The sequence below is a fragment of the Cygnus atratus genome, chromosome 11, assembly GCF_013377495.2.
Source record: "Cygnus atratus isolate AKBS03 ecotype Queensland, Australia chromosome 11, CAtr_DNAZoo_HiC_assembly, whole genome shotgun sequence".
NCBI lineage: Eukaryota > Metazoa > Chordata > Aves > Anseriformes > Anatidae > Cygnus > Cygnus atratus.
In genome coordinates this window covers 20561120-20583215 of record NC_066372.1, presented here as the reverse complement: position 1 = coordinate 20583215, position 22096 = coordinate 20561120, and the positions used below count along the sequence as shown (strand labels likewise).

Below are 22096 nucleotides of genomic sequence, written 5' to 3'. Positions count from 1 at the left end.
CCCCCTCTGCTGCTAGAAAACATCACTTCCATATCACTTCCATATTTCATCCATCAAGTACCAAATACCTTGGTGGAGGGCAGCGTAACCCAACGAGGACAGCACATGGGCGTGCTACTGTTTGGTGTTCCTCGAGCAATAAACCAACATCCGTCTGCGCGGGACATCAGGGTCACAGAGGAAGACAGAAGGGCTCTGCCATGGTCAGGTGCCACCGTCACTGCTGTGAGCAGCAGAGGGTGATGAGATCTGGCTTTGGCATCTCCTGCATCTCCCCAGCCAACGTTGGCCAGGGCAGAGCTGGAGCTTTTCTCCACTGCCAGTTGCTCTGCATGCAAAAATGGATGCTTGCTGCAATGAGTAAGCGTAGGTATATACATAAATACAGTGTGCATTATAGTATGCAATTACATAGTATAGAATGCCTATTAAATGTGTACATAGTTAAAAACTGCAGCCAACATGACTCACTCTGGTTAAAGGATAAATGACTGAACAAACAAAACGTCTGTAGTATAAACCGAGGACGTAGAGAAGGAGCAGCTCCGCCACATGATGATAATTGTGCAGAGCCTCAGCCAGGCTCAGGAGCTGCCAGAAAACAGAAGAAAAGGGGATGATAAGACGAAATCCCGGCTGCTAGTAAGGCAGAAGCCAGGCAAGCATCATCAAATGTTGGCCCTGAGGATTTCAGCAAAATCCCCCAAAATACAGCAGAGCTCGGAGGAGCTGAATGGCCATCTCAGAAACGTGGCTCCTGCAGGAGGGATTGCTCTAACAACACGCAGGGAGCCGGCTGCCAAATACCAAATGTGGAATCCAAGGACTTTGGCACCTCTGCTCCGGTCTGAACCGTTTAATGCTGCTTTTGGCCAGCGTGGAGGGCTTCAGAAGGATTTCAAAGCAGCTTCTATATGTGTGTGTGTGAGCGTATAGGCATATTTTTGTGTATAGACGTACACACACACATAAAATATTCTGCAGGCGTTATTTTTCCTTGTGGCTATTTCTCTTTCTCCAGCCTTTCAGGAGGGAGCCAGATAGCTTGCACGTGGGGGCTATAACTGCAGCCCTGATAGTGGAAAACCTGGGAGGAAAGAATTCGGATTATTAAACTCCAGGGGAAAAAAGCTCTTGGAAATATACTGCTCTAACAGCTCGCCGCTTCGGGGGGTCGCTTCTCCTGCTGGCAGTCAGCGGCTGACTTTCAGACCTCCCTCTCGCCGCTTTCTCTCCCTTTTTCATCGAGCAGGAGGTGCAATGTGTACTTTTTCCAAGTATGTGAATGGAAAAAAAGGGCAGCTGGCTACCGAAACTCACCCAGACGTGCAACACGGTGGCAACAACCCAGCGCTCCTGCTGCAGCTGGGGCCAAATTCTGCCTGGAGTGAAGGGGTTTGAGCATCCCAGCACCGTGGTGCTGTGAAGCCGGGGCGATCAGTGCTCCCCCAGGCTGATGCAGGCAGGGTGAAGTGGCCTGGCAGAAGCTCGGGTTGAAGGAGATGGAGGAGTTTTAAGGGCAGAGGTGACGGTGGCAGTGTCCCAAAGGGCCTGGAGCTGCTCCTCTGCCCCACCCTGGTCTGTGCAGGTTTGGGGGGTCAGGAGGGTCAAACAGACCAGAATCACCTGGAGTTCGGGGTGAAAAGTTCTCAGAGGTCCAAGATCAGGGGGATAAGAGGGAAAAGGGGGTAAAGTTTCTCTCCCTCTTTCACCTCCCCTCTCCTGTTGGCTTCTTTCAACTCCCCGCCATCCCGGCCTTAGTGTCACTCCCCAGGGAAGGAGAACCCCACTCCCTGCTCTGCTCACGTGCTGGCTCTCGTGCTGCCCTGGAAGCTTTTCCAGCACTTTTCTTGCAGGCTGTGCCACCAGGTATCTCAAATTAGCCCCCCGCTGTTTCTGTGCCCCAGCTGGAGTGGGGACGGGTCCCCATGCTGGCAGGACGGGGGCTGTGGCGGGCACAGATTTTTTGGGGTGCAGCCCAAGCAGCAATGGTGCACTTCACCACCTGAGATGGATCGCCGTCCCTGTAGGCAGCGAGTCCATTGCCAGGCAGAAAGCCCAGCTGTCGCCCCCGGCTTTCCATCCCCACCTTTCCCCTCTAAATCAAAAATTTGGGAATAGGAGGCAGGGGCCGGGCTGCGCCGGAGCATCACCAGGGCCCTGCACTGGCTCGTGTCTGCGGGCTGCACATTTCCAGCTATGCAAAAAAAAAATAATGCTTGAGGAAAACTGGCTGTGGAAGGAAAGCCCTGGGAATAAACAGCCATTAGCCTTCAGAAGCCGTAAAAATAATAAATATAGCATTGCCGAGCTGGCTGGGGCCAGGGCTTCGCTGATGCTGCTGGCAAGATGGCATTGCCCGGGCGCGCATCCCTGGCTGCTGGAGCTCGTGCTGCCCTAGCCCCGCCGTGCAGCAGCACCAGGTGGGGTGCTGTGAAGCCTGGGTGCAGGATTTGGCCCCTCAACCAAAGTGGGAACCCCCGTGGTTAAACCCCCCTGGGTGCCCGGCAGCTCCAGGCACAGACGTGACGTTTCCAGTCTGAGCACAACCGAAGGGAGAAGGAGGAGGGAGAGGAGAGAAAAGTCTGCTCGGTGGACTTTGAGCTGTAATTGTGCTGATCTGGAAAAACAGTTAAAGGGTTTGCTATTTCCCTACTACTGCGAGGCTTTCTTGGCTGCAATTCTCCTGTGGTTTGGCCGGTACCCGAGGGCTGGGATTATTTTGGTGAAAGGGTACATAGCTGCAGAGCATTCCTTCGGCGCGGGGACCATGTCTGCTCCCGGCTCTCCCTCCCACCGTGCCAGGGCTGCGGGACGCGCCGCGGCCCCGCTCTTCCCTTTTCCCATCTCCCATGCTCCGGGGTCATCCCCGCTTTGGTGTTATTGTGGGTGTAATTCTGGGGGATTTAGCTGGGAATCGCAGGGGCTCTGTTACCAGCATCAGGGGGCTTTTGGGGGCCGTTCCCCACTGCCTGGCACCTCCCCTGGGGCACCAAGGAGGACAGGGGACATCTGACATCCTCGGGGCACATCTTCCTTGCCACGAAGCAGCACGGTTGTCACCAGCTCCAGGGCTGGTGTGCATCAGCTATAAGGTTAGGCTCTTCAGCTTTTATTTAATTTCTTTTTAGAAAGATTTTGGCCTAAGCAAGAAAATAGCTGTGATCTCCCACTCCGCAGCTGCAGCGCTCCGCACGCTCTCACAGCCCTCCAGGAATCAGGACGGAGGAAAAGTGAGGCTAGAGATATTTTGCAGCAGATCTTTACGAATGAGAGGGGTGTTCCTCCTTCCCATCTCATATTGCTCGACCGAGAAAAGGCTTCTGCGGTCACATCTTTGTTGTTTAGGGTTGGGTGGTCTCGGAGCACCGCAGGTTAGCAGGATGGAGCCGGTGACCTATCGGGGGTGTGGGAACCCCCACGAACACCGTGAGCTGGTGATAACGGGCACTTTGGGAAAGCGAGAGGCATCCGGCAAGAACTGGAGTTGGAGATTGGGGTTTGCTTTGGAAACCTCCAGCAGAAAGTCGGAAATCACGTGGGTCCAGATGAAAAGGGTGCCTGATGCCGACAAAAAGCATCAACCAGTGCTGGAAACCCACAGCCCGGGCAAGAACCACTGAGGGGCCTCGCCTGTAAACACCTCTGGGTTACAATATCCCTAAGTAAAAGGGAAAAAATGACACCAAGAAAAATAAGAAAGTATCATTATTTCTAACCACGCTATTCTGCGAGCTCCTCGGCCGTGTTCTGCAGCACACCCGTCATGTGCTATTTTAAGGAGAGCTCCGGGAGCTGCGCTTGCTGCGACGGCTGTGGGGTTCCTACGGCAGAAGTGGCGGCTCCCTCACCTCGGCCACTGCCTGCCTTGGGCTCTGGTCCCTTGGTCCCGTGTCCTGGTGGTGTCCCCTTCCCGTTACGTGGGTACTGGATGGATGGAGGCAGCCCTCCGGGTCCGGCACGACCGTGGGGTGCGTTTGGAGCCGCGGGATCGGGCTCTGCAATTCGGAGCATCCCGGCTCGGCCTGAGCAGCTGGTTAAATTACAGCCGTGTTTATGTTTTGTTTTGCAATGAGAGGGTTTGTTGTACAGCAGGGAAAACACCGATCGGCCCTTAGGAAAACAACCGCCGAGGGTGTCTGTGCCCGTCGGTGGCAGGACGGCTTCCCGCAGGCTGTTCCCATGCAGGAGGTGGCCAGGAGGGGACAGGGACAAGCCTCATGCCCAGGAGCAGGTCTGGGTCTGATCCCCGTGGGGCTGGTGTGTCCCAAACCCCAAACCTCAGAGCAAGGAAGCACCTTGTCTTGGGAGAGAAACCCCTTGAAACCCTCAAACCGTGGGGACAGAGCTCTGCAACTGCTCTGCTGTCTGTTAACTGGGAGTGAACTGGGAGCTCTGAAGCCAGGAATACTTCTGCTGAGGGATGAGTTAGCAGGTATTCAATGGACAGAAGAGTCTTGCAAAGGGTGTGACATTCCCCTGCGGCCACTGCTAGCTCAGCCCTGAGCTGGTGGTGGCCATCCTCATCCTCCACCTCCCCGCCACACACCCTGCCTTGGATGGAGGCTGGATGAGCCCTCTCGCTGCCATCACGCAGGAAAGCAAAGGCCTGCCTCGCTCCTGGCCTTGTGCACCGTCCTTTTTCAAACCTGCTTTCCAAAATTAACCAATTAACTTGGACACAGAAATTCACTCGGTCATCTCCTGGCCCTGCTGCTCCTCTCCAGGCATTGGCAGTGCCTCAGAGCATGCTAGGGGATGGCTCTGGGTCGGAAAACAAACCAGCCACTGACTCCAGCCCCCTCTATCAGAGTGTGGTGGAGCTCGGCCACAGCCGTTTGTCCCAGATGTGTTTTTGTAGAAGCACTTGGTCACTGACATACAGGCTTTGGCTGCTCGAGGTGAGCAGAAGCATCTGGGAGCCCCCTGCCCTGCCCACACCGTGCGATGGGACGGTCACCGTGCGAGGGGCTGGATGGCATTGCTGGCGTCCCAAAGTCAAGGCTGTGGCCACGGGCTGGCAGCAGGCTTTGCTAGAGCCAGGTCTAGGACTTGGTTCCAGGCCCCGCGTCCTCCCATGCCGTGATCCCTCTGCCAGCTCTGCCTCCCCCTGGACTCCCACCAGGTCTTTTTTTTTTCCACCCTTGCCAATGTAGAGAAAAACATCTCAAAGTCCATTCCCCTGCCACGTCCTGTCCAAGGAGCCACAAAGCAATTTAAAGTTTTCCACAGCTGAACTCTCCTTTTCCTGAACCTCCTTAATCACTTCTTCATCCAGGCCCATCTTGAATAAATTAACTACAAGCGAATTTGCCTTGCAGGAGATTAAGTGTTCCATTGATTGAAAAATCCTGTGAAAAGCATAGTTTCTTCTCCATTCCTCCCTAATCCCTGCATTCCCGGATCACCAGCTAGACATACCTTCTTTTCCTGACTCCTTTCCATTTAATCAAAACATTTTGGGTTTCCAAATGAGCTTTGCAACCTCTCCGCCGTGCACGCAGAGAGCCCGGTGTGCTGGGGGATCGCCGCCTGAAGAAGCCAGGAACTGGCTGGCTGCAGAAAGTCTCGGGGGGCTCTCAGGCATCCCAAATTCGGGGTGCACAGCACCAGTGGTGACTGCACCTCTCTGCTGCCTGGAGGTGATCTGAGCCTGGGAGAAGCTGCTGGGGGGCACAGCTCTGTGCAGGATGGCCCGCAGTATGAGCAGGAGGGCAGGATAGGCAAGGACCAGTAGCACATTATGGGCAACAGGCAGAAATTTAAAAAAAAAAAAAAAGAAATAGAGACTGATAAATGAAGAGAAATAGAGACCATGCAGCTGAAGCAGAACCACAGGGGTGAGATTTGGGGGCATCACAGGGCGATTTGGTGGCGTGGTGCCCCCTCGCTAGGAGATGTGGCTGCACGCGGTGCCTTCAGCTCAGTGCTGGAGCCTGGGGCTGAAGGGATGAGGCTGAAGGGATGAGGCTGAAGGCTGAGGCTGAAGCTCTTCTACAAATTCCCCAGGGAAAGGATGGATTCTCCAGCGCTCGATGCCTTCAAAGCACGGATGGATGGTTTTCAGGGAGATATTCTCCAGCCAAGCATCCTTTGCTGGGTTCACTACCAAGACAGTAGGCATGAATTAACGCCTGTGGCACAGGAAATTTCACCAGATAATTGGGCTAAGGGGAAAAAAAAAAAGAGCAATGACTCAGTACCAGGTTTTCTAGACACCGAAGTGCTGCAGCCTCTCAGGGTCTGTGCTGCTCCGCTGGGCTAGAAGCAGGGCACTGTGCATGCCACTGACATTCACGTGAGACAAAACCATTTAAAAAGGTGCAGAAAAACCCCCTGCAAATTCCCAATTTGGCTTTGATGCTTCATTTTGGTGCTTGAGGTGGGACTCACGCAGCCTGCAGCCCCAGCCCCAGCCGCCCCAGCGCGCAGCCCCTGCAGGACCAGCAGGAGCAGGAGTTCAGCCCCTGCTCCCCTTCCTGCACTGGTGGAGCAGATGCTCCTCAGGCATTTCCACTGACATCTTGGTTTTCCGTTTTTTTCCCAGCATAAAAGTTAAAAATATGTCCTCAGACATGTTGCTCTGAGCAGTCTGCGCGCTTCACATTTAATTCCTTTTTTTTTTTTTTTTTTTTTTTTGCTTTTGTTTTCCCCATAAGGAGCGCATGAAAAAGGAAGGCGAGGGAGGGCTTGTTTGGTTCTTATTTTCTTTTAAATCTTCCTTTATTAGCCAAAGCGTGACTCAAGGCCTGTCGCTCGGGTCTCTGCGGAGGGCTTTGCTTGCTCAGGAGCAGGGGCTGCAACCCTTGAGGGAGGGCAAGGGGGGAGATTTGGGGTGCGTATGGGGAGGGGGCCGGCTCCCTGCGGATGCTCAGGATGCTCTCATTAGATTTGGGTCATTTGGGATGGGACCAACCAACCAACCAAACACAAAAAAAGCAAAACAAACTAGCAAAAAAAAAAAAAAAAAGACAAACTATTTAGACCACAAGTTTCTAAACCACAAAATAAAGGAGGGGGTCTGTAACCTGTGAGCTGGTGCAAGCAGCAGCATCACTGCCAGTCGGCTTTGGGGAACCTTTTCCCAGCCCTGCCGCCAGCACCGTCACCTTCCCAACAGCTGGAGAAGTCTTCTCCTGAGCTGCCAGCTTTCCATGGGAATTCGACAGCTTCAGCTAATTAATCATTTCAATTTAACCCAAAAGGGAAAACAATGCCATTGTCTTGGGAAGACAAAAAATTCTGTTTCTGCGAGCTTCGTGACCCCTTCATGCATTTCTGCTGCGTTTATGGCAGCGGCTGTAAATATTTGGGCTTTCTTTGAGCCTCGAGGCCTGACGTAGGGCCGGGGAATGGGTGGAATGGGCTGCTGTGCAGTCGTCATCGTCTCGTGTTTTACCAAGTTGCTTCGTCCCAATAAATGCTGCAGTTCGGTGCTGCTGAGCGAATTAATGGGTGGTGTGATACTGTTAATAAGGGAGGGAGAATTACTGGGAGATTCCCGGCTTGGCCTTTCTTATGGTGGGGTAATTCGGGCGCAGGGGAGCGCAACTCCTGTGGATACCTGGGCATGGCGGTGGGAAAGCTGTGGGAGCCAGCCAGCTGGAGATGCTCCAACAGTCACAATCTCCTGTTTGTATTAAATCCTCGGGGAACGAAGAGTGGAAAACAAGAGGACACCATCCTTTGAGGTGCCTCAACCTTTTTGCCTTCCCATCTTCAACGTTTTTTTCCCTCCTCGCCCCCAATATCTTTCCACATCTACTGCCATCTCCCTTTCTGACCGTGAGCATCAATCGTGTGGCAACGGCAGGGAGACGCGAGCAACCTCCTTGTCCAGGTTCAGGGGCAGGCACCGGATCTGCCTGAGCCTCTGGGTGCTACTGGGTACGGTTCCAGATGGCTGTTATTTTACCCTAATTAGTCTCCTCGTTAGCAGCGAAGCTGTAAGACAGGAAGTATTTCCATGAGAATCCTTAAATGCTTCTTAGATTTTGGAGGTTTTCAGTTGGCGAGCAATCCCATTTTATAGTGAAGGAATAAAAGAATGAGTGTTTAGTGTCTTTGTAGAAGCAGTGCTTAAAAACAAAAACCAAAAAAAAAAAAAAGAAAAAAAAAAGAAAAAAAAGAAAAAAGGCCATTTCTGGTCTAACAGGGAACATCTGTGCTGGGAGTGGTCGCTTCGCCAGCTGTTGTGTAGGGCAACCCAGAACAAAAGAGGTCCTGTTTATTCAGCAATCCGGACAGGGATGGCTGCATCCACCAATCGGGCTGTAAAATCAAAATGCAGTGGACTAGGTTTATTTTGGGCTAACACGTTGGGAGCAGGAGATGCCAGGAACCCGCGGTTCGGGGTATTTTTGAACTAGCCTGGAAGGGACAGCCAAATTCCTCAGGTCCTGCTCTCCTCCTCCTTCGGTTTGCTGCTTTCGACTGGTCTGGTCAAGTCCACAGGAAAAAGTGAGAAAAATGCTTGCAATGTCCCAGATACATCCCACACCCTTGCTGGCTCTTTGTGCTTTTATCAGCTGATAAACCTCTGCTTATTTTAAAGTGCAGATGGGTGCCAGCGTCCTCGCCTGCACTGGCTGGTGACCCCACCACCAGCGCCAGGCTGTTTGTTAGCGAGCAACCCCAGCTTGGAGCAAAACTCCTGGAAATTCACATTTTTAGCTTTTCAGTGGGGAAAATTCCCCACGGACCCCAGTGCGAGCTGTAACTGCCTGTTGCTTTGGGTGTCTCTGCGGGAGCCAGGACTCCTTCGCATACACCCGTGTCCTGAAGGTGATCCCAGCAGTGGGAAGTGCCACCTTGGGGACCTCAGGTGGATGCTGAGGGCATCGGTGCCGGTCGTGCTGCCTGTGCCAGCCGTGAAAATGCATCAATCTGAGGAGGCAAGGGGGTCCTCTGCTCCTCCCCGTGCTGCAGATGGGTTTGCAGACCTCGTAACCCCATGACCTGATGGGCATTGCTTCCAAGTGAGTCATCTGGGGTTGGGGGTTGGAACTGGATGATCTTTAAGGTCCCTTCCAACCCAAGCCATTCTATGACTCTATGATTCATCTGGCCAGCTTGGAGGGTTCCCTGGGGCTGGTGGGGACCGGGTCTCATCCTGCAAGAGGCAACAGACGAGAGCGTTGGGACCCCATCCTTGCAGGAACGTGTTCCATTTTCTGAAGGCCACCCCGTCCAGCCCAGGGGTACTGACAGGCACCTCTTTCCTGCAGGCTGGTGGTGGGGGCCCCCTACGAGACCAACGGGCAGCAGAAGACGGGAGATGTCTACAAGTGCCCGGTGACCAGCGACAGCCCCAGCAACTGCACCAAGCTCAACCTAGGTACGGTGCGCGGGGCGTGAGGGGAGCTGGGCGCTTCTAACACACCGTGTGCTCGTTGTCACAGCTTTATTCTTTAAAATTCACCCTGGTGCTTTGCCCGGATTGCTCCCAAAGGCAGGAGGACCACATTTGAGGGGGATTTTTAAATGAGGTCATTAGCTCAGGTGTTCATATGGCTCCCGGTGCTGGGCTTTAAGCATCGGCAGGGCAAAATGAAGCAAGTCAGGCGAGAGTGAAAAAGTGATTTATTTAACGGAGCTTAAAGTCTTCGGTTTATTCGATCAGGACAGAGTTAGCAGCGGGTAACAACCCCACTATCAGACATCTTATGATGTATCATGGAGTCTGTGGTCCCACTAGGGGATGCTCAGGGGGTGCAGGCACCCCAGCAGGAGGCAAGTTTTGCCTCCAGCACCCATCCTGCTCAGTTACTGCGGGAATTGGTGCTCAGCTCCACCACCCCTAGGGCCCTGCCATGGCAGGAGGAGAGATCCGGGGGGGTCTCACACATCCCCAGCCAGCCCTGAGGAGGGGGAAATACCCAGCTCTTTATCAGGGTTCCTCTGTCTCTGTCTGCCAGCGAGGCCAAAGGGGACAAAGCCCCACATCCCCGTGGCAGTGGGGGACGTGGGAGCTGGGGACTTTCCCAGGGTCTTGAGGAGCACTGGTGGGGCTCGGGGGCAAAGTCTGGGGTGGTTTCCTGCTGGAGCAGCAGTTCCCACTTTATTTGTCATCATCATTAATCTGAACTGTTTTGGGTTTCTACCAGAGCTGATAAGAGAGGAGGAACTTTGGCTCATCTGCAGCATTTGATTGATTGGAACCAAATATGTCTTTGTTTGAAAGCATTGTGTGTTTGTTGGGCTTTTTTTTTTGTTTTGCTTTGGCTTTTGTTTTGTTTTGTTTTGTGGCGGTGTTTTCTGCTGTTGTTGTTGTTGTTTGGGGGTTTTTGTTTGATTGGTTGGCTTTTTCTATGAGAACACCAAAATTTTTCCAGGGAATAAATCTCTTTCGTGTGCAAATTCGAGTCTTGCTAAAAAGCAATCTTCTCCCATTGGAAACCAGTTTTAAATGAAAAGATCAGTTCCGTGAGCACACTCTATTTTATTTTATTTTCGATTAACTTGTCTTGTTGGCACAATCCCTTGAGGCCACTTGAGTAAAAGCAGGCGCAGGGATGCCAGGTGCATGTGTGGCCGAGGTGACCGTTGTGGCTCTGTCCTGTGCTGCTCATGCAGAGCAGTCCTGGGAGCCAGCAAGGCTGGCAGGAGCCTCATCCCCATTGTCCCCATCGTCCCCATCATCCCTGTCACCCCCGCGGTCACCACCTTGCCGTCAGCGAGGGTTAAGTATCGCCAGCCGGGGCAGATGAAGCTTGGGTGCCCTCACGAAGCTGCGCTGGGGGAACGGATGGGTTAGACAGTGGTTTTGTCAGGGCTAAATGCTATTCCTGTTAACCTAAATAAAGGATGGCCCCATGGGCTATTTCTGGTTTCTGGACTGTGACATGGGAAATGAGAGAAAGGCACAAGCATAAATCAGCCACTAAGTGCGTGCTGGCCTGACAATAAAGGATGAGATGCTAGAGCTGCTCAGAAGGGTTTCTTTCCTAAGGATCTACTACGTAAGAGTCTGTGACTCACAGTCTAATTTCCAGAAGAAATTTCTCTTTGTTGGCTGTGGCAAGAAAAAAAAAAAAAAAGGAAAAAAAAAAAAAAGTCTTATCTTGACGACTGCTGCAAAAACAAAAGGGAAAGCAAAAACCCCACGGCACTGAGGCGTGCTGTGTGCCCCGCCACCCGCGCCCCCGCTAACCAGGTCCTCTCTCCGAAGGAAGAGTCACGCTGTCCAACGTGTCTGAGCGGAAGGACAACATGCGCCTGGGGCTCAGCCTGGCCACCAACCCCAAGGACAGCAGCTTCCTGGTGAGGGCCGAGGGTCCGGCACAGCCCGGGGACCCTCTGCGGTATGCGCGTGTAGAAGTGCACGCAGATAGTGCGTCTTTTTGTGCATGTTTGGGTATCTGCATGCGGGCAAGTCTTTTTCCAGGTCTTTGCCACCCCTCTCTGCTCTTTCGGGGTTTAGCCGTGCCTGGCGGTGATGCTCTGAGACCCTGCTCTCCCCACCTCGTCCTGCACGGCCTCTCGGCATCCAGGCAGCGAAAAAGTGGCGTTTTCAGGCCCATCCCTGATGCTTTCTTTTTATTTTTCACCAGGCCTGCAGCCCGCTCTGGTCCCATGAGTGCGGCAGCTCCTACTACACCACGGGGATGTGCTCCCGCGTCAACGCCAACTTCAGATTCGCCAAGACCGTGGCCCCGGCTCTGCAGAGTAGGAGAAACTCTCGTGTAGCCTCTAACCCTCACCCCGAGCTCAAAGCTAGCACAAATTTCCGTGCCCTGAGCACTTCGGTACCGTTGAGCAAACAAAGCTCCGTCGGTGCTTGCCAGAAGGCGAGATAGCGGAGGAAATTATTGCAGGGAAGTGATTCAAAGGGGGTCACAAACGCAGACATCTGGTAAACATTTTCTTTCCGACTGACACTCGGGGAAGACAAAAAATACCTTATTCTCCCAAAAACAGAACGAAAAACATCCAGAATATTTTATCAGCGCAGCTCGGAAGGAAAAATAGGGGAAGAATTCAGAGCTTGGCCGCACAAAACAAAGAGCTCATTGACGGGATGCTAAATATTCTGGCCCAAATTTGTAGATTTGGGGACACGATTTGATTTTGAGGTAATAAAATGAGCTTCCTGGCTTTCCCATGGGTGGTAGGAAACTACAGAGGGCTGCCCTGTACCAGCCTCTGCAAGCGCTCCTTCTCCCCATCCTGGCTTGGGAGAGAAACGGGACTTTTGGGTGGCAGAGGCAGAAAAGGCTCGGCAGCGCAGCACGGCACCGCAGGGGGAGCAGGGGCCGGATCCTGCCCGCGGGGGGATGCCCTTTGATGTACGTAGCTTATGAGACCGGATAGAGGTCCAAATCTGAATCAGAGAAGATACCGCAGGGCGTTATTCTTAGAAAGTTATTCAGACTTCTCTTGGCAGAGAGGATGCACGTGGCTTCTTTCTACCCTACTGCAGTGAATATTGGAGTGAAGGGCTTTATGAGCGATTGAAGTAAGATTTCTTTTTTCGAACAAATCACAAGAGCAAGTACCTGACTGCGAGGAATGAAGCCATAAATCCCCCCTTCACAAGTGCTGCCAAGGCCTTTCAATAACACACCGTGTATTTTTCACAGGATGCCAGACGTACATGGACATAATCATAGTTCTGGACGGATCAAACAGCATATATCCTTGGGTTGAAGTTCAGCACTTCCTGATAAACATCTTGAAAAAATTTTACATTGGCCCCGGCCAGATACAAGTAAGCCCGTGCACGGCTCGTGCGTTCCCGTCTCACGTAGATTCCTCCGGCTTTTCTCAAAGTCTCTTTTCTGCCAAAAGTACCGTAACTTAGCCCTGTGCTTTTTCAAAATAAACTTCCAACGTATGCATTCTAAAGCTGAGCCCATGGAAATAATGCTCACATTAATGTCCTTAGATGAGCTAGGGGGAGAACAGCAACCCACACCCCGGTCAGGCATGGGGAGGATGAAATCATATGGAAATATCGAAGTATTGCCCTGCAATCGTCCGCTTATTTGCGCAGGGACTGTGCTCAGCTCCATGACAAGCAAAGAAAGGGAGGAAAGATGTGTTTTGGCTGCTCCTGAGTCCTCAGCACTTGGCACAAATAACCCCGGGGCTGCTGTGGGGCCACAACATAGCACAGCACGGCCGCATCGTCCTGCACCTGTGTACCAGGGGGCAACAGCAGGCAGAAAATGGAAACAGAATTGAGCATTGGTCCCATAGGGGGTCCCATAGATTGGTCCCAATCAGTGGTCCCATAGAGGGAAAACTGGAGCAAATCGAGATTTTACTGGTGGCCATGGACAGCCAGGGAGGTCAGGTCCCAGTACCAGCAGGAACACAGTTAGGGATGCTCAGCTGCTGGCTCCTGCTGAATCCCTGTTCCCAGTGGCTTCCTCTTCGGTTGGTGAACACAGCTGCAAACACTGTTGGGCCCTGATATTTGTTGTCACTGCTAGCCCCAAACGCTGGCAAAATATCATCCGGTTCCTGCTGCACTTTTACCGCTTTTATTTTACCCTTTTGCCTGGCCCAATTTTAGGAGGCATTTGTGGCAAATGCCCCTGCAGCAGATTGTGTGCAAGCAAGCAGCGTGTGTTTTCTGCTTGCACGTGCAAATGGATACTCAATCATGCAATGTCATAGTGCAGTTTTTGGGTTGCAGAGCAGGCACCAGGCCGCCCATGGTTCCCAGTCAGCGCGCAGCACCGGCGTGCCCAAAATGCAGACCTGGTGCTGCTCCCTGTGAGGGGGAGCGCGTGCCCTCTGTGCTGCTGTGCCCTGCCACACAGCAGGCTGTTGGTGTGACCTGTCTGTAATCCCTAGGTCGGCGTGGTTCAGTACGGAGAAGACGTGGTCCACGAGTTTCACTTAAATGACTACAGGTCTGTAAAAGACGTGGTGGCAGCTGCCAGTCACATAGAGCAAAGAGGAGGCACAGAAACCAGGACTGCCTATGGGATAGAGTTTGCTCGGTAAAAATTTCTCACGTTCACCCCAAGAAGTTTGCAGTGACTATTTTAATTCCCTTCTCCCCCCACCACGCTTCATCCCGCCTTGATGTTTGCAAGGCAGGGGCGCAGCGTGCTTTTCCAACAATGCCCAGTCCTCATCTGATGCTCTGCAAGGGCTGAACCCTGAGCTGCAGAGGGGCCAGGGGTGGGCACAGGAGCAGATCCCGAACATGTCTCCTCTTTCTGAAAGCACCCAAAGCTCAGACGTCAGCCCCAGCACTGCCCTGCAGCTGGCCCAGCTCTTCTGCACACCCAGTGGGTTCTGGGATGCCCAGCATGGCCCCGACCCACAGCTCTGTCTCCTCATTTATCCAGGGCTAGCTCTGTCCCTGCATATTTTTACCACAGCCTGACCCATATTCCAGACTTAGCGCATCCTGCCGAGCTAAAGGATGCTCTCTGCAAAAAGCCAGCTCCGCTAGAGGAAAAGCCCCCTTTCAAAGTCCTAAAGCATTCCCTGAGCATCCCGCACCCCACTGCACCTCCCTGTGTGCCAGCAGCCCCCCGACTCCCCCCCGTGCTTTGTGACCTGGCCACTGGGGCTCGTGCCCCACAGCAGGGCATGCAGGGCGCTGTGTGACACCTCGGGGACACGGGCGAGCGCGCGGGGGCTGCCACGACCCCGCCGGCGATGCTGAGCAGCCCAGGGCATCTCTTCAATTGCAGCTCGGAAGCGTTTCAGAAAGGTGGCCGGAAAGGGGCAAAGAGAGTAATGATTGTAATCACAGATGGAGAGTCGCACGACAGCCCAGACCTGGAGAAGGTGATCGAGGACAGCGAGAAGGACAACGTCACCAGATACGCGGTGGCGGTGAGTAGCGGGGCCCTGCTGCTGCAGGAGGCGGTGAGAGGTGCTCACGTCGGGATGTGGCTGCCCAAGGAGGTGCTGGGGAGGGGCAGGACCCTGCGAGGCACCCAGATCGCATCCATCCTTACAGCCCCCCCAGTCTGCTCCCATCGTGGGGTGCCAGGCACAAAGGGGAAGAACAGATCTGGGATGCTTTGGGATGGCTTTATCCATCGTGTGAAAACAACTGACACTGCCTTCCTCTCCCAAACCCAGGTACTGGGTTATTATAACAGAAGAGGGATCAATCCCGAAGCCTTTCTGAATGAGATAAAATTCATAGCGAGCGACCCGGATGACAAGCACTTCTTCAACGTCACCGACGAAGCAGCGCTCAAAGACATCGTGGACGCGCTGGGGGAAAGGATATTTAGCCTGGAAGGTGAGCGGGGCTCCTCCCCTGCCCTCCCCAGGGACACGCTGCTCAGCACCACACATCCCAGCCAGATTTGCTGTGCTGGGTCCTTTCTGGAACGGTTCATGCTGGGGGGGCAGGAATATGGAGCCTCCACTTGATGCACGCACCCCAGCACGCACGTTTTGTCCGATAAAAGGCTTTTTTTTTTTTCCTTTTTCCTTCCACGCTTGTTTGTTTACAAAACTACATTTATCTAAATTTCCTAAGAAAATGGTATATTTGGAAAAATCCTTGAAACAAAAGATGGAGGGTTTTCACTGAACGTCTCAGTGTTTGGGGGAGTATTGGGCAAACCAGCCCATAAACTCCCCACCAGTAATCTCAGCCAGCCCAGCGCTTCTGTGGAAGAATATTTCACTGGGCGAGGAATTTCAGCCAGTTGCAATTATTAAGTGAGATCCTCTGAATCCACACTTTCATGTGGTCCTGCAGTTTGTATCTAGGAAACGAGGCAGCACTCCCACTATTTATTAATTCTGCATTTATTCAGTGGCTCATTAGCAGCACGTGTGTGTAGCTGGGGGGCTTTAGGGGGGGCACGGGCACCTTTGTGCTCCAGCAGGGTGGAGGTGGCTCTCCAGCCCAGCCAGACCCACAGATCATCTCCTGGAAAGCCTTCCCTTAACGACAGAGTCTTTGTTTGTTTGTATTGAAGGAACCAACAAGAATGAAATCTCCTTTGGACTGGAGATGTCCCAGACTGGCTTCTCATCGCACATCGTGGAAGTAAGAGAGTGACCTCTTTGCTTTGCTCCCGCCTGCGTGTTTGCTGTGGGCGGCTGACCGGTGGAAAACGGGTGGGGAGGGAGTGCAGAGGATGAGTTCAGGCTGTGAATTTGGGCTGTTCAACTGCATTACTGCCTGCCCGCCAAGCAGGCAGTAAATGCAGCTATTTTGTTTTGTTTTGTTTTGTTTTATTTTATTTTATTTTATTTTATTTTATTTTATTTTATTTTATTTTATTTTTATTTTATTTTATTTTATTTTATTTTATTTTATTTTATTTTATGAGAAGGGACCCTCCTCCTGCCCCTTCCTGCAAAACCCATGATTTCTGGGAGGGACCATTTGCTGTTTTCCCTCCCCGCACTCTGCAGCAGTAGGTACACAGCCCAGGAGCCGGGCTTTTAGGGACCCCCACGAGCGTTCCCCCACAAAACCAGCCCACTGGGTCCTCACCCGTTTCAGCCTCAGCATGCATCACCTTCACCCCTATGGGCAAGAATTGCTTCCGATAGGAGAAAAATAGCATGAAAAGAGGCCCAAAACCCATCCCCAAGGCCGCCTGAAGAGCTTTGGCACGGGATGTTCGGTGCCTTTGCTCTGGCTCTGTGCTGATGGTGGCCGTCCCCCCCCCCAGGACGGGATCCTGCTGGGGGCCGTGGGCGCCTACGACTGGAACGGGGCCGTGCTGAAGGAGACCAGCAGCGGGAAGGTGATCCCGCTGCGCGAGTCCTACCTCCAGGAGTTCCCCGAGGAGCTGAAGAACCACGGCGCCTACCTGGGTGAGGGAGCCCCGCCGGGCACAATCGCTGGGATGCGGTCGTGGTTGGGTGCTTCATATTTGGGTGATTAATATTTGCTTAATATTTAGGCGCTTAATATTTGGATGCTTAATATTTGGGCGCTTAATATTTGGGTGGTTAATATTTGCTTTATATTTGGGCTCTTAATATTTGGATGCTTAATATTTGCTTAATATTTGGGGGGTTAGTATTTGGGCGCTTAATATTTGGGTGCTTCATATTTGCTTAATATTTGGGTGCTTCATATTTGGGTGCTTGATATTTGATTGCTTAATATTTGTTTAATATTTGGGCACTTAGTATTTGGGCGCTTAATATTTGGACGCTTAATATTTGGGTGCTTAATATTTGCTTTATATTTGGGTTCTTAATATTTGGGCTCTTCATATTTGGGTGCTTAATATTTGCTTAATATTTGGACCTGCCCTGCCCCTGGCACCCAGGGAGAGCCCCGCGGCGCCTGCTTCGTGCCGTACAAACACGACTCGAGTGCAGAAGCAGCTCAGACCCCATCCAGCCCGGGTCATTCGCAGTGCTTACTGGAACAGCTTAAGAAACACTGATGAAATTTCATGCCCAGGGAGGAAATACCTGCCGTGCTAATCTGTTCCATGTGTGGGAGCCCCGCAGTGAGGATCCCAGGCTGGTTGCAAAACAAAGCCTCTGCCCGGGCTGTGCGTGCCCGCCTGGGCACAGAGCGGGGTCTGGGGGCTGCGGGGTCACCCCCCGGCACGTGGAGGCTCTTCCCTCTGTGGATGGGGACACGAACAGCCCCAGGTGCTGTTTTTCTTACTGGAAGCAATGGTAAAGACAGGAATATTAAGAAAGCCCCGGTGCATCTTGCGGCACGGCAGCCCAGCTCCGGGACCTGGGTGCTTCAGGGCTGATGTTCTGCTTAGAAATATTGTCCCAGGAGAGGAATATATGGGAAGGCAGAGACTAAGGTACGGTCAGTGCCCAGGGAAAGGGCTCTGTAAGCCCCACCAGCCCCTCTCTTACTCAAAACTCAGCTTGCTGTGACCCTGAGGGATCTGATCCAGCTTTACAGTTGGCTGTGCTTTGAGTGTCTAAAAATTTAATTAGCATTTAAAACCGACTGCGGATGTGCAGAAGCCTGGAGCTGCCTGCAAGTCTGAAATAGGGGATTTTGCAACCCCAGCATTATAAGTGTGTAAGCATTATTCCTGTGTAAGCCCACCTGCATCCGTGAGCAAGTGGAACAGCGCGGTGTGTGACATGCAGCGTTGCTGATGCCAGCACAGAAAATAATCCTGCGGGGTCAGAAATTGGGATCGCTGGGGGTCGTTAGCTTGGCATAAGTATTTGTGAGCAATGGTTGGGGTGGATGCACAGCTTTTATTGCGCCCTGAATTTTCACAACCAGCATCAGCAAAACCTTCCATGCATGATGACAGGGGTTTACCTGCATGACTGCATCGCTGGCAAAGCCTTGGTTCAGAGCTGGCCAGGGCTGTGCCGGCAGCACAGAGGTGACCCCAGGCAGGCTGTGGGATGGGGGCGGGCAGGGGGCTGGATCCTGCTCACCCCCCTCTCCCAAAATGCAGGTTACACCGTCTCCTCCGTCGTGTCCACCGCACGCGAGCGGCTCTACGTCGCGGGAGCGCCGCGGTTCAACCACACGGGGAAGGTGATCATCTTCACCATGCACAGCAACCGCAACCTCACCATCCACCAGGCGCTGAAGGGAGAGCAGGTAACGCCAGGGCACGGTGTTAAGGGTGTTTAAGAGGCTCAGCAGCACAACGTGCCCGTGGTCAGGGATCTCCTGCACTCACGTCTCCAAAGCATGGGATAAGAGGGGGCTTGAGCCCTCCTTGCCAGCAAGCGTCGCGGTCCCTGCGTGCTGGCAGCGCTGCTCCCATCCCCTCCTGTCTCCCCCAGATCGGCTCCTACTACGGAAGCGAGATCAACTCCCTGGACGTGAACGGCGATGGTGTCACGGACGTGCTGCTGGTGGGAGCCCCCATGTACTTCAGCGAGGGCAGGGAGAGGGGCAAGGTCTACGTCTATGCCCTGCGAGAGGTACGGGCACAACCGGCCACAACCACGGGTCTGGGTCCCCGGGGTCCCCTCGCCCACAGCCCCCGGGATGGGATGCACAGGGCGATGTTGTCCCCTCCACCAGCACTTTGGGGCACAGGTAGGACATATCATACTGGTTTTCCTGCCTGCTGCCCTGCCACCCTCAAATCCTGGTAAAAAAAATGCAGTTTCTGACCCAATTCTGACGGGCCCTGGGGATTCAGGAGCAGAAAGAAGATCGTGCTCAAAATCCAGGGCTGTGCATGCTGCCCAGCACAGCAGGGATCCCCATATCTAAAGCAAAATTTTCACGCGATTATTTATGTTGCTTTAAAAGGAAGGCAAAGCAGCCATCAGGATGGGACTCACCCACACCACAGCTGAAGGCTCACCCCATTTCCTTCTCATGCCGACTCAGCACCCCTCTTCCAGGGCTCCTCTTTGCAGGCTCCTGGCTTTCCCCAAGCTTGTGCATGAGCCGGGCTTTGCAAAGGAGCAGCAGAGCAGCCCCCGAGCTGCCCCCACTGCCAGGGGCACGCTTCCACCCCGCAGCACCTCCGTTCATCCCGGCACCCACGCGCCAGAAACCCAGTGGGTGAAAGGCTCCGTGGATAGGTGTCGGGCTCTTTGTTTTACAGGACTCCAAGGGGTTGCTTCTTGTCTGTTTGCTTTCGGGGGTTTTCCTGGCTCTCCGGGCTTGCTGCTGAGGTTATTTTTTTTTTCCTTTTATCCCCACAGAACCGCTTTGTTTCCAGCGGGGCCCTGGGGGACCTGCAGAGCTACCAGAACTCCCGCTTCGGCTCCTGCATCGCCGCCGTGCCCGACCTCAACCAGGACTCCTACAACGACGTCGTGGTCGGGGCGCCTTTGGAGGACGACCACCAAGGAGCGATATACATCTTCCTCGGCTTCAAGGAGACCGTCCTGAAGAAGTACAAGCAGGTACGGCTCCCGGGGCTTTGGTCGGCCCCATCCTGCATTAACCAAACCCAGCGTGAAGTCGATGTCCAGCGATGTCCATGGGCACCAGTGCAGTCAGAGGGTCATGAATTCGTGCTCAGTATTTCCTCCTTGCACAGTCACTAGATAGCTTCTGTTTTGGTGGGCCCGAGCCAAAACAAGTGTATGGTATGGAAAACACGCTTGAAATTAAGGGGAATGCTTAGTGCTCGGTGCAGTGACTTGCCTTGGATAAAATATTAGAAACACTTGTGAGAAACAGTAAATGTCAGCAGAAATCTTTGGACGGTGTGTCCGAGGGGAAACTGCTCTCATTCCCTGGCAAATTAATTTTGGTGCAATTACTGGGTAAGGGGAACCCAGTAACGTGGCGGGGACTGGCACAGCAAACCTCAGTGCGCCCCTGCTCACGTGCGAAGCCTCCTCCGTGCGGCTGCGGCTGGGCGCCAGCTTCGCAGGCAGAGGTGCTCCTGACGGAAACCAGGCTGGATTTTTTTTTTTTCCCCTTTTTTTGCTTTTTCAGCGGATAGCAGCTGCAGACCTCGGACCAGGCCTGATGTATTTTGGATGCAGCATCCACGGACAGCTGGACATGAACGAAGACGGGCTCGTGGACTTAGCCGTCGGCTCTCTTGGGAACGCCGTGCTGCTCTGGTTAGCTGCGTCTCTTTTGGCACTGCCCCTGCCCCAAGTCCGCTGCAATGCGCTCACGTTTCCAGGGGAGAAGTAACCTCCCAAAAATCCGACCCGTCTTTCCAGAATTACAACCCCTCTCCAGCAGGGCCAGGGGATTTAAGATGTAGCAGAGCCCTAGAAGGACATCAGGGTTGTTTTGCGTGGAATTTCCTTGTTAGTTCCCCAAGAGCTTCAAAGCAGTGATTTCATCTGATGATTCGCTCAGATTCCCTCTATCCTTATTTAACAAAGCAACTCGATATTTTCAAGCACTGATTAATATTTGGATGGTCCCTTGAGGCTGTTAGGACGGAGGTAGCTGCCCCAGCAGAGATGTGCCACCTGCACCCACCCTGGGGCTGCTTCAAACACACTGATGTGCGTGCAGGGGGCCAAATCCTGCCCTCAGTGCTGAGCCTCTTCACTGCCATAAGCAGGAGGCCAATGCATGCTGGAGATCTTATTCTTCCAACGCTACACAGCCGAGCTGAGAGCAGGTCAGCACCTTGTGGTGGCCTTTGGGAAAGGCGTGAAAAGGGCTCCCCTGGAGAGGTGGGAGCCTCCTGGGGGCTGCTGAGCCGTGCGTGGGTGCCCCGTGCCGCAGCGACCTCCTGGCCCTTGTTCACCCCGCAGGTCCCGCAGCGTCGTCCAGATCAACGCCAGCATCCGCTTCGAGCCCTCCAAAATCAACATCTTCACCAAGGACTGCAAGCGGAACGGGAAGGATGCCACCTGCATGTCGGCCTTCATCTGCTTCACCGCCGTCTTCCTCTCGGCCCACTTCCAGACGGCCAGCGTGGGTAAGCAGCAGGGCTGCTGGTGCTGCAAACCCTCAGTTTGCTCATTACAGGGCTCTCCAGCCCCGAGGGAGATCCCAGCTCGGGGAACCAGCCAGGAGCTTGGTGTGTTTGATGTGTGCACACCACGAGCAGCCTCAAACCCTTTTTGCCCCCGGCTAGCATAGCAGGGACCCCGCTCCGCCGCTGCGCTGTGCCGAGGAGCTCCCCAAGGACAAACGCTTGGCGGGGCTCAGCCTCCTCTCCCCTCTGTCCCAGGCTTGCCTGGCCACGGTGCATGTGACAGCGCTGTCCCCAGCACCTTGCAGTCCCCGGGGCAGGGCAGGAGGGGACGTGGCCATCCCGCAGAGCTCCTCCATCCTCCCCCTGCCGCAGGACACATCTGCGGACCAGATGCGCGCCCTGCCAAATGGCTTGGGGGATCTTTACGGCCGGGTTGGCCGGCTCTGCTTTGAAAGCCCCGCATGTTACCATGACCCGGCGGGTGCCCGTGGCTCAGCGGGAGGAGACGAGGGCAGCTCGGCCCCCGGGACCCGGCAGCAATCGCTCTTGAAGGGCGTTCCGGCACGGGAAAAAGCAGGTCACGAGCAGAGCCAAATTTATTCGTTTTCACATGATTTCTACCCAGAAAAGCCTCCCTGTGGGCAGTGCTGCTGCCAGCTCTTTGCTTCCCTGCATGTTTTCTGTCATGGTGCTGTGGTGAGTGCAGATTCCTCCTGCTCAGCACCGGCTGGGGACCCTCGGCTGCTGCCCCTGCGCTGCAGGATGCAAACATCTGCAGCAAAGCCACGGGGAGAGCACAGCAGTACCTCCAGAAGGGTTACAGGCCAGCACGTGGA

The 22096-nt window shown here is 53.7% G+C and overlaps 1 protein-coding gene across 2 annotated transcripts in view; it reads left to right on the top strand.

Annotated features, from left to right (window-relative positions):
- Positions 1–22096, top strand: part of ITGA11 (integrin subunit alpha 11) — a 41350-nt gene that overhangs the window by 7609 nt on the left and 11645 nt on the right. Inside the window, exons 3-16 of one of the 2 annotated variants that reach the window (XM_035569419.2) lie at positions 9228–9337; positions 11171–11262; positions 11553–11667; positions 12582–12709; positions 13804–13952; positions 14658–14802; positions 15055–15220; positions 15912–15982; positions 16617–16761; positions 18348–18496; positions 18685–18825; positions 19564–19767; positions 20309–20439; positions 21094–21260. In XM_035569419.2, coding sequence (XP_035425312.1) covers positions 9228–9337; positions 11171–11262; positions 11553–11667; positions 12582–12709; positions 13804–13952; positions 14658–14802; positions 15055–15220; positions 15912–15982; positions 16617–16761; positions 18348–18496; positions 18685–18825; positions 19564–19767; positions 20309–20439; positions 21094–21260 — 1913 coding nt within the window. Of the gene's footprint in view, positions 1–9227; positions 9338–11170; positions 11263–11552; positions 11668–12581; positions 12710–13803; positions 13953–14657; positions 15221–15911; positions 15983–16616; positions 16762–18347; positions 18497–18684; positions 18826–19563; positions 19768–20308; positions 20440–21093; positions 21261–22096 lie in introns of both variants that reach the window. The other variant, XM_035569418.2, reaches the window with a different exon arrangement.